Source organism: Haemaphysalis longicornis, unplaced genomic scaffold (assembly GCF_048455015.1).
Source record: "Haemaphysalis longicornis isolate Haplotype H1 unplaced genomic scaffold, Haemaphysalis longicornis Haplotype H1 scaffold_7, whole genome shotgun sequence".
Lineage (NCBI taxonomy): Eukaryota > Metazoa > Arthropoda > Arachnida > Ixodida > Ixodidae > Haemaphysalis > Haemaphysalis longicornis.
The window spans coordinates 167,382,393-167,394,409 of NW_027526422.1; the positions used below are offsets into that span (position 1 = coordinate 167,382,393).

A 12,017-nucleotide genomic window follows, 5' to 3' on the forward strand; every position below is an offset into this window, starting at 1 on the left:
GTTGCGCAAAGCGAGGTGACAGTCGCCGCACCCCACCAGCCCTCCCATTTCAATCCCCAAGATGCACATTCACTCCAAACTTAATATGAATAACGTTGGTATGTTTAGCCACCTTCCATTTGGCATTAAAGTTGACTTCAGATGAACCATTCTCAATAGCGTGCAATAATAGTCCATCCCGTTACCGGACACTGCTTGCACATTTTGCGGCGATGTAGCCTGCGCCGCCACTTTTGCAGTCGATCATCCCATTCCCGCCGCTCGCAAGCTCGCTGTCAAAGGCAGCAATAACTAAGCATTTTATAACACCGCGAAGAGTCCAAAATATCACTTCAAGCACGCGCACTGCGCCTCACACTCAAGGCCGAAACACGACGAATTCGCGGGCGCCGCGTTGTTTTTGATGAATTCCCGTCTTTGGAGTCGCGCAACTACCCGCAACAGATCAAACGACTAAATGTAAATGCAGCCACCCCTATTACGAAAACCATGGTAGAAATCGGCGTGAACCACGAGCAACGGCTTCGCCGGGCGGCCATGTTTTGTAATCTTCTCCACACCAAGATGGCGGCGCCCAGTAATGTCGTTCTGGAGCACGACCGTCTAAAGCCGGTCGTGTTCGACAGATACGGGGCTCCGGAAATTGCCATTTTTTTTCATCAACTTGCATGAGTGGTTTGCCGCCTCAGTACGCAAGTATTTTTTCTACAGGAGTTTGCAATGGTTTTCGATGGGAAAACTTTAAAATGCACAGAATATAACATGTGCAACCTGATATTGCGATTTTCGAAAAAACTGATCTCGGGGACAATTTTATGGGTTTTTTATTGCATGATTAATAAATTAAACCTTTACAAACAGCATCACCTTGGGGGTGGAGGATAATTTTGCCGTTAGTAAGCTTTTCCCCCACTGAAACTGACGGGAGCGTTAAAATCCTTGGCTCACAGACTGTTCTGGCGCAGTTTGGCGCAATTATTGCAATTTTCGAGCTTTTGGAGCAGCCTGGCGCAGGAAAACACTTTTGTATCAAAACTGCGCAAAATGCGCAGCTGTCTCACCCCTGCACCGCGCATTGCCGAGAGCCACAAAAATGAACATTCCACCCGAACCTGACGCTGTTGCTGCCACAGATTAAAGCCCATGCACACATGAAACTTTTACTTCCGGGGGATTTGCCCAAAATAGCACATCTAGTGGCAATCTGCCTCCTGCGAATAACACCATAAGAACACACGCCTTATGCCCAATCCGGATTTTTTAAGGAGGAGCTGGCAGCTTGACTACGTAGCGTATGAAACATTGGACACTTGTTACAATATCATAGCCGTGTTTCAAAAGCTTGTATTATTTGCCTCATCGCCTTCAGGTGATTGCCTGGCATTTTCTAGCACGTCATGCGTGGAAAAACAACCGTTGCTGCAGCGAGTGGTATATTTGTATCCTCGGCACTTGATTCTACAGACATGAAGGAAAGTTTTTTTATCACACTCGGGGTCAATCTACAGATTATTGTTTCTTCGAAGTGTGTCCCGTTGTCTTGCTGTGTCCCCCGCCCCTCAGCGCATTTTTTCTTTATGTTTCTTCGAAACTTCCTCAGCTGTAACTTGCATTAAGCGGCTTGTAACTAGGTCTTACTGGAGGCGTGCGTAATTTCGCACGGTACGTGGGAAGCGTTTCTACGCCAAAGCAGTCGGAGTGGCCGGTTAGTCAGACATGAACAGGAAACTTCACTAATTGAAGGGGCGAAGGTAAAGTACCTCAGACATTTACAAGTTCACATAAGAAGCTCATTGTTCGTGTTCAAGTTCACTCAGCACTCGCAAGCTTCACATGACTTCTCGTAGAAGAGCCGCAGCAATCACGAGGAAAATCAGTTCAGATCATTACACTAGTTTTTACAGACCGTTGCTTAAGGCGTGTTCGTTTATCTGTTTAAAGAAAGGAATGGTTTGTTCCTACTCGCTGCAGATCTGCTTCTTCTGACTCGGGTGGGAAGCCATCGCTTAGTAGTCGCGCACGACCCTGGTTTAAATTAGCCCATTTTCAGATTAAATAACGCAAGTTCTGGCTGCCCTGTCGTTTGCGCAATTTTCTCTAATCATGTCCGCGCTCGAAGCATGGTGCCGTCATGCCATTTGGCGATAACACACCACCTTTTAGGTGCGGGCCAGCTGATGGCGCGACAGTGCATCTCCCTGGACACCATGCAGCGGTTTTCGGAGCTCCAAGTGAAACTGTCCATCGCCGACCTGGTGCGTCTCGCAGCGCTGCTCCTCGGCGGTCCTGGCGAATACCGTTTGTCTCAGAACAGAACGGCATAACAATGCACTGAACCAGTTAGTGACTAAACGTTGTTTGAGAGAAACACGCTTCATTGACCAAATGGCATGGTGGTTGGAGCTGTTTCTCCGGTGGGTGGGATGCCTCAGTCCAGGAACCCTTGGGTCTTGGCCGCTGTCCGGGTTCCAAAGACCAGAGCCCTCTGGTTCTCCAGCCAGGGGATGGCCAGTGAGCCCTTCCACCGTAGAAGGGCTCGGGAAGGATGGTAGGGAAAGAATGGGGTGTTATGGTGGTACAAGGTATGTGTTACAGTCGAGCCTGCTTATAACGAAGACATCGGGAAACTTAAATCAGTGCGTTATATCCGCTTTTCGTTATATCTGGGCACAAAATCTATGTATAGTAATGGTAACGGGAAACGAATATTTGTTCGTTATAGCAGCAATTTTGTTAAAGCCGGGTTCGCTATAAATGGGCTATACTGTACAAGGCGGCTGGCGCGTGCTGAATAATACTGAGCTGGAAACGTGAGGTGGATGCGTGCTCTGTGGGGGAAAGTGCGAAAGAAGAACTTGCTGCTGGGTGAGTTGGTATGAACATTGCGACATGGTTGAAGCGTTAAAAAATAAACGGGCACAAGAAAGATAAGAGGACAGGTATTATCCTGTCATCTTTATTGTGTCCGTCTATTGTTTAGCGCTTCAACCATGGCGCAAAGTGGGGAAAATGTTTGTATGCGGCGTAAAGCGCGATTGCGGTCGAACGCGTAGTGTACGGCGTGAGAGGTGGTAATGGTGTAGGATGTCATAGTAGCATCACAAGATAGGCTGTGGCGCCTGGCCAAGGTCAGTGCCCTTTTCAGAAAATGCCGGGGGTTATGAAGGCGCGTGCAGCAGTGCGAGGTGCCTCATTACCCTCCAGGGATTCTTGTCTAGGAGCCCAGACAGTTTGAATATGCGGGAGCGGGTGATTACGCTAAGTACACTCGTTGTGAGGAGCAACAAAAATGGATAAGATGTCTGTGTGGGTGCCGCATCATATTGGCGCAAGCACAGGCGAGGCTCTGGGTGGTATTAGCATGTGCTTATTCAGGTATATACAGTGTTTTATACCAGCTAAGCATTACACGTAAACATACACTAGTAACTCTTCAAATACCGTGAACGTTCTGAAAACGACCGAACAACTCGCTTGTATTGAACCAAACATTTATTCCGTTTAAGGAAAACGCGAAAGCTGTAAGGCGGACAAACTTGCCAAAATCAAGTTGCGCGTTTGTACATATTTTGACTCAAATTTTAAGGTTGTTCTTCGGCATAGAAGTGAGACTCAACTGCAGTTGGAGAACATTTTGCTTACTTTCAAATGACTAACCGCCGCGTTGACTCAGTGACTAAGGCGTTGTGCTGTTGAGCCCAAGGACGCGCATTTGATCTTTGCCGCGGTAGAGGATGAAAGCAAAAACGCCCGGGCCGTGTGCAGAGATTTTGGCTCAAGTTAAAGATCTGTGAAGGTTGTCAAAGTTAATGCGGAGCCCTCCACTAGGAAGCGCCTCATAACCCGGATGTAGCTTCAGCGCGTTAAATACCGAAATTCGATGCATTCAAATAACTAGAAAAAAAAAGGCCAGTTTTTTTTCTTTCAGTTGAGCTCAACTTGCTAGTTTTGAGTTGTACATCTTTTTTTAGTGAGATTATACTCTGGGAACACGTGGCCAAAAATTGAGTTCTTTTAAACCTATTGAAAGCGGTGATAGTTTAAACCCGTTGGTTACCAGTGATCACGGATCACAGGTGCTTACAAATCCATGTGTAGTCTCATCTCTTATCGCTCGCTTTGAACTAATTTACACTTCAGGGGTGGATAATGCTGCTATGAAGGACATTACATTAAATTGGGATTAAATCAACGAAAGACAACGTTAAAATGCTTCGCTCGGCTGCAGGTCTTCATGAGGGCAATACGCAAAAAACCGAAAATGAAAAAAAAAACAATGCATGTCAGTTACACGAAAAAGAAAAAAAATACATGAACATAAAATTTCAATGAGCGCAGACAAACTTTGTCGATTCGCTATGTAGAGGTGTATTAGAAGGCAATCTGCAAAACAAAAAGCGCACAGCCGCACACAGGATTCAGAAATTAAGTGACAAAATTGCTTTTTCTATGATTGATGACACTTGGGATAATATTATTGACCCTCATGATTGTAGTGAATTATTTTTCGATGCTTGCACTTGCTAGATAACGCTGTGGCGAAATGGCAAAGCATTTCTAAATTGTCGTTGCAATGTTTTCGGGACTGCTATTTTTTTATGAGGTGCAATAATAAGAGGTGAGAGTCGCTTGGAGAGAAGCAGATTACGTCCGCCACTGTGATTTGTTGTTTGCCTGCCGCTGAAACCAACTGACATGCAGCTCGAACTAGTTTGACAATTGTAAAGGAAAAATATCCTTTCAGGAAGCTCTGCTACTCCCAATCGCACAAGCATTGAAGAAGTTTGGGCAGGAAGGTTTGTGTGCAGATATCACCAGCGCTGGTTTGTACGGCGCAAGCGAACATTAGGCAATTGAGTTGTAAATTTGTTTCGTTAGCAAAGCTGCTTGAACACGGAGTAATTTACCGCTTGCGAATGAATTGTTACAGCAATCAATCTTAGTAGCAAAGAGATCAAATCGTGATCGGGCGCACGAAAGCTCTCCTTGGTCTACGATGATCGTCAGTGGAAGTCTCCTCTGTAACACTACCAGTCTCCCGGAGTCTCCCAGTATGAATTTGAATGCATAAGCAAACGGATCAGCCAGTAAGGCCATAAAGGAAGTGAAAGAATTCCGTGTTCCGTATACATATAGGTGCCGTACCCTATTTGCAGCTGTGGGCGCTGAGCTGCTGCTCCGAGTTTGCCGACATGCAGATCCGGAACAACGAGAAGGCGACGCTGAACGCCCTCAACGGTAGCCGGAGGAAGCCCGGAATACGGTAAGCGCATGGGAAACCGAACTCGCCCTTGCACTCTTCACCGAACGATTCGTGAAAGCGGCTGCCCCGATCCCTAAAACTGGCACAGTAAAATTTATGGCCTTCACTGCACTTTTCCGAGGTACGGACGTTTGTGTGCAAGCATAGGTGATGACAAGACCGTCGAATGCAGAGGCTTACGCCAGCCTTGTCTTAGTTTTTAAAGGTTCTATAAAGACAAAGTACAAGATCGGTTCATTACAAATACTGCTTTATCCGGATAACAATGACATCACTGTCATCGTAAACTTTAAACAAGCAGTGGATATACTGAGAAAAACATTTGAAACAGAGGCGACTCCCCAGCCACTCTCTGGTGATTTCTTTATGACGCCACAGGATCTTGTTTGCGCGATTGGTGGCCGCCGATCAAAGTCGCTACAAAGAAACATGACTGGGTGATTGTAGGGGAGCTTGTAGATATATAGTTCCGTTTGAGAGTATCACTCGAATGCTTTAGTGCTGGCCTATATTCCGTCCCTGATGCCCATATTGCATCAATGTGGCGCCAAATGTGACAGTTTTTTAGTATTGCGTTTTGTCGGTTAATAAGCGTCTTTTATGGCTGGAGTAGAGCTGAGTGAGTTACCAAGGTAGTGCTTTCATATTGAACTATGTGTACTTTGTCTCCGCTGGCCCGTTAAAACTGACACGCAGTAAAATAATGGCCCTCAGGGCACTCTTTCAATGTGCGGCCGTTACTATAACAGTACAGACGACAAGACCGTTGAAGACACAGCCTACGGCACAGTTATCCTATGCTTAAGCGGTAGGGGCGAGGTGGCTCTTTTATTCTGGTCTGGAGGTATGCTGTTAAGAAGAAATGGGCGTGGGCAGGGCTTGTAATGCGAAGCCAAGATAACCACCGTTGGGCATTAAGGGTAACAGAGTGGATCCCTAGAAAAGGCAAGCGTGGCAGGGGGGCGGCAGAAAGTCAAGAGGGCACATGATATCAAGAAGTTTGCGGGGATAAATTGGTCGCACTTAGCACAGGACCGGGATAGGTGGAGTCCAGGGAGAGGCCTTTGCCTTGCAGTGGGCGCAGACAGGTTGTCGATGATGATGATGACGCTGTTAACTCTTATGGCTTGGGTGTTAATCGGCCTCTATTCTGTGATGCGTGTTCGGGTGAAACTTTTCTGCGTCGTCATTACAGGTTTCCTCTGAATGGGAGAGTGAAAACCACCGAAATGAAGGTCAACTGGTAAGTTCCTTTTATTGATCGCGACGATACCTGCTGAATAAGTGACGGGAGTCCCTCCTTGCACTTGCAACGTCACACGGCAGGAAATATAAAGGTACCTTACGCCGCCCGACGCCTCAGCAGCAAGAGCGCTTTTTAATCATAGAACGTATTGCCAATTTGGTCTTGCAGACTGTATCCAGCACGCCCGATAGGGCACTGCACGTTGATGGGTCACCGGGAAACGGGAATAATTTACCATGTTACAATCTCCGAAGAGTACAAACATCAAGGACAGCAGTGCAGCTACAACATCTGTCGGCATTGGCTGCGATTAGCATGGTTGTCTTCGTAATGCCCTAGGCAAAGGATGAGCTGTAGCACTCTGCGAGCGCTTGTTTTGTTCTCGGCAACTTAACTTTTGTATAATAGATGTACGTTATTTTGTGCGGTATTACAATGGAACACGGTCCGGATGGCCTAAGTTGAATCTAAAAAGAAGTGCTGAGGTGGTGTCTCGCTGGATCCGCATTAAGAGTGTGGCTACCATTAGGAGCGCGGCTAGAGGTTAGCTACCGGCACCGCTCGAGTTATGGGGAACAGTGCTAAGAGCCCGTAACTATACGCTACATTTCCGCACGTAAACTGGCCCGCCCTAACCGCCAGGCTGGCATGCGAAGCCTTGTCAAGACAATAAATAGTCCGATTCAAATTTTCATCAGCCTTACTTACGTAACACTCCAGTTAGAGGGTTTCGCCTCAGGGGTGGCGGCGGTGCATTGGCGCTTAGAAAGGAAATAGATGGGGAGAGGAGGCCAGTACTCCGGCTGAGGGGAATCCGTCTGCTGTGGACGCTGCCTCTGCTCTGCCGACCAACGGGAGCTGGTCCTCGAGCGAAGGGCTGTCCAGGATAAGCTTCCAGCCCCCAGCAGCGAGGCGGTAGGGGAAGCGAATGGTGCTGGTTGTGGCGGGTTGTTTCGGTGCCGGCTTTTTGGGCTGCCCTGAAATCAAGGAACGATGAAAGCCGGGCTTAGCAACCGGGGAGGCGTGTTTCCAAACGCTTCGCTGCGCAGAACACCCACGTGACATGCGTGGCGTCACTGCGCGCGCTATTCCTTTAAGCACCTGCTAAAGCGAGCCCACCATTCGGGCTCTGTGGCCTCGATGTAGAGTAGTGAGCGTTGACGGCTTGGGTTCGAGTCCCAGCAGGTCTATTTGTTAGCTTTTTTTTCATTGTTTACCTTTTTTTTCTTCTAAATATTTTTTTTCCCGGAAGACAAATCTACGTGCTGTTTTTGTTAATAATAGTGATTTGATATGTTTTAGGTCGCTTTAGGCTTGGAGCACCGCCAATGACGACATTTAAGCACCGCTTTGCATCGCGCGAACGGACATGTCACTTGGGTGCTTTGCGCAGCGAAGCGTTTGCAAATACGCAACCGGGAGAGGGGCGAGTGGGAGGCATGGGGTGCGACTGCAGAGCCAGACCATCTGCTCCACGGTTCTGTAGGCGCCGCAGAACTTGCACTTGGGGTTCGCGAATTTGGTCGAGTAAAAGTGGTGAGCCTGATTGCACACATCAGTGTGTTTGTTTGGAGTCTCCACAGTGTTGTCTCTGCTGTGGCTCTGTGAGATTGGAATGGGATGCGCCAGGGGGATAGCCTTTACCCTGGAGAGGTTTCAAGCAGCGTGCACGAAAAAAAAAGAAGTTGTGGAAGTGAGGTAGTGTTTAGGGAGCTCTTGCCATAAGTGGTTAGGGAACAGCAAAAGTAAATCAAGATAGTGTTCAGGCTAAACAGTGTGCATGCAGTCACCTGGGAGTATCGTTCGGCACCTTCTAAGAACTTTCTGTCTCTGGCAGTCTTGATATGACGGCATAAGCAATAATGCCTTTTATGACAAAAATTGCTATAATTGCTGCGCGTACTCGCGTCTACCGCGCGCAGTCTCCTGCAGGCTATGCTGGGCAGCATGACTGTGGCGGATCCGTCGCTGGCCCAAGACCTGCCCAGAATCACGGTGGTGGCGCTCAGGCTCTCCAGGAGTGAGTAGTGCATGCTTGTTATTAAGCTTTGAAACATGCTATTCAGACAAAAGAAGTTTTGTTTAAGAAACAAACTAGTATTGGTGTCCTAAGTTTGAAGACTGTGTTAAACATTTACGAAAAAAATAAGTTGTAGCGTTTGATTCGCTGCTTTTGTTTAAACAAGTGTCAAATTTGCGCTTCCTCTCCGAAGTTGCAACTGCGTAACGAATTTTGCTCCAGAATGCTTCCAAATACACGCATGGCTGCTTTTGAGCTGTGAAATAATTTAGGATAAAAATATCCTACGCGTTTGCGGGAAATTGTCTTTCAGACAATCGAAATACGATGAAAAAGATATTTTACAGGCCTAAAATTGACCGCGAAATGCCGCACTATAATTTAACATTGGTTGAATTCAATACAATTAGCGCAGTTCATGCTCTGACAGGCAATTTAGTAAAAAAATGCTCAAAAATTCGTAAAAATCAGTCCTTCATAGAGGGCCACTCTATTGTTACAGCGCAGCACAAAAAGAAGTAAATTGGCTCTCTTAGGCTCGTGAATGTATCGAATTGGCTTTTCGCCTAAATATTGGCCATACATAAGCCTGTTAAACATACGTAAAAATTAAGCGAATAAAACGGGCACGGGCCGGACTCATGGGCATGATGGACAACAGGAGGACCACCCGTTTAATGGAGTGGTTGCCATTAGACCGTAAACGCAATAGGGGTCGGCCAAGGACTCGATGGAGAGGTGAACTACGGAAATTCGGGGCTAAAGGGTGGAACTCAGCAAGCAATCCATAGACGTGGCCAAAGATCTTTGGCCGAGGCCTTCGTCCCACAGTGGGCACAACCAGACTGATGATGATGATGACAAAATAAGCCTGAAATTTCGCTATAGGATTTTTAAAAATATCCTGTAAGGAGGGGACATAAATAACTGGCTAAAGAGATTTGTTTTAATTTGTAAATACCATTTAGGCATTAAGTTAATAAATTACTTTTTCTGCCCAAAAATATTCCTACGTATGTGTATAAAAGTATTTCGGAATTCTTAGGACTACCATGCCTAGTTCGGATGACTAGCATCTGCCTGCAGCGCGTCTTCTCCAATCCCTGAATGCCTATAAGGCCTGTAAAATTCTTGATTGTTTTTTTTTTGCAAAAGGATTAATGGCAAGAATTTAGCAGAATATTTCTAGGAATAAAAATTTGCTTATTCTGATAAAGGTAAATAGACACAAATTATTTTACGTTTTCTAGGCCCGTAATATTACCTTTTTTTTGTACGTAAATATGAAGCACGCGAATGCCTAACGGCAAATTTCATGATTTTTGGTAATTTTACACTCAGGAGGTCGAAGAAGAGCATCATTTTGAAAAATGTTATTGCATATACATAACCAGTAGTATATGTAATTGGTTTTTTCGTCTAGAGATTACTTCCACAAACGTACAAACAAGTATACGCTAACTAACATTTTCTGTGGTGAGTAACTAGTTTTAAGCATGTCACAAGTCCCTGTCACAAAATTCAAAGGCTGTAAATTTTTGGAATTAATTTTTGCACCTATGTAGAATGTGTTGGTCTGCAGTCGACGCATTTGGCGTCGACTGCAGACCAACACATTCTACAACACCACGATACTCCACTACATCTCTCCCTCCACTTACCCCCACAACTGCCCTTCTTGCTCCGTCCCATACACTACCTACCACCTGGTGTGAGAATTCCCCTACGTGCCAAACCCCCTCCCTTCCCCATCACCTGAGCAGTGGGAGCGCGAGCTGGCCAGCTCACGGTGCGAGGACCAAGAACGCCTCATCACTCGGGCCCAAGCAGCTGCGCTAGCTCGCGGCTGTCTGGACTGAGAAAGCCACCCACTTTTATGCTCATTAAATGTTTTCTAATCCAAAATCCTAAAAGTCGCCCGTAAAAATCTCTAAAGAGAAATTATAAGCTCGCAGAAATTTCTCATTTAATAAGGTGAAATGAATAAAACTGGTTTGTATGAAATGATTGCCACTCGGTCTAGATGTCTAACATTTGGGGCGCACATTCCGCTTGCGGCGTATAGGTTCCAAAAGCAAAAAACTTATGCAGAGAGAAATCAGTGTTAATCGGCATTTTTATTTCGTTTGCAATTCAGCTAACAGGACAGCGTGGACAGGTCGTTTGAATGGCTGCGCGCTTCTTAAATTTCTGAAGGGGCTGGGTTGCTATAGTGAGTAACAACCAGTCCCTGTATTGATTGATTGATTGTGGGGTTTAACGCGCCGACGCAACGCAGGCGATGAGGCGCGCCGTAGTGGAGGGCTCCGGATTAATTTTGACCACCTGGGGATCTTTATCGTGCGCCGAAATCTCGTACACACGGGCGTTTTTGCTTTTCGCCTCCATCAGAAAAGCGGCCGCCGCGGCCGGGAATCGAACCCGCGACCTCGTGCTCAACAGCCCAACGCCTTAGCCACTGAGCCACCGCGGCGGGTACCAGTCCATGTAAAGCCTTCGACCGCTATTCGCTGAATTTGGAAGTTCCTGCTAGCAATGTCTGGCACGAATATAACTGGCTGTGTTTAAGTCCTTTTTTCACTATCACCGATAGATAACTCAAGTGCGCGTGACGTATTTAATTTTCCTGCTATATTCTGCGTACGCGCAGGTCTGCTCTCTCTGCTGCTTCTGCAGGGCGCGTCGTGCTCCTTCACAACTCTGCTGAGCGCGGTCACCCTGTTCAAGTGCCTTCAGGCCAGGCTCTGGGAGGATTCACTGCATGTGGCAAGACAGATTGACCATATCGGTGAGCGCAACGTCCAGGACAGATGTAGCTGCGCAATTTTGGGGCCGTACACACTAAAAATTTTTACGCCCAAAAGGGTGCTTCAGCTTGTCGCCGCAGGAGCACCCTAAAAACTGAATATTTTACGCCCTTTAGGGTGCTTGGATTTTGTCGCCGCAGGAGCACCCTCTGTGAAGCACCCCAGAAGACAGGTGCCTTATAAACACCCTTTTCCGCCTAAAAGTATCCTAGGGTGCTACTTAGCACCCCAATCTGTAGGAGCATCTTCTGCAAAAGCACCCACCTAAAGGGGTACAAAACGGGTGCGTCATCCTCGGTTCACAGGTGCAGCAGGTGTGAGACCACATATTGCACAATATCACACACGATTATGGTATGAAACATTCGTGCTTTCCAAGCTCGGTTCTGTGAGACATTCCATTGAAGCTCAACATCAGCTGATAATTTCCTTGAACTTGTGTCACCGATTGTTAAAACATCAATTTAAAAAGTCAGGAGCCACATCTCAGTACACTTATAACTTTAGAGGTAGTTGATTACCCAAAACTTCGTAAAAAACCAATTATATATTCACTTTGCCGAACTGCAGTACACATCCTTCGAGATTCACTGCAGAGCCTAACCATGCTGTGCAGTGAAAGCAATTAGGTGTGCAACACTTCAACCACACAAAACTTCCTTGAACCTTAAAACCCTTGGC

General features: G+C 46.6%; 1 protein-coding gene across 1 annotated transcript in view; it reads left to right on the top strand.

The window, feature by feature from the left end:
* LOC144146649 (putative ATP-dependent DNA helicase HFM1) overlaps window positions 1–12,017 on the top strand; it is an 88,213-nt gene that overhangs the window by 48,862 nt on the left and 27,334 nt on the right. Inside the window, exons 13-17 of the mRNA XM_077678585.1 lie at window positions 2,164–2,255; window positions 5,157–5,263; window positions 6,459–6,506; window positions 8,432–8,529; window positions 11,180–11,317. Coding sequence (XP_077534711.1) covers window positions 2,164–2,255; window positions 5,157–5,263; window positions 6,459–6,506; window positions 8,432–8,529; window positions 11,180–11,317 — 483 coding nt within the window. The remainder of the gene's footprint in view (window positions 1–2,163; window positions 2,256–5,156; window positions 5,264–6,458; window positions 6,507–8,431; window positions 8,530–11,179; window positions 11,318–12,017) is intronic.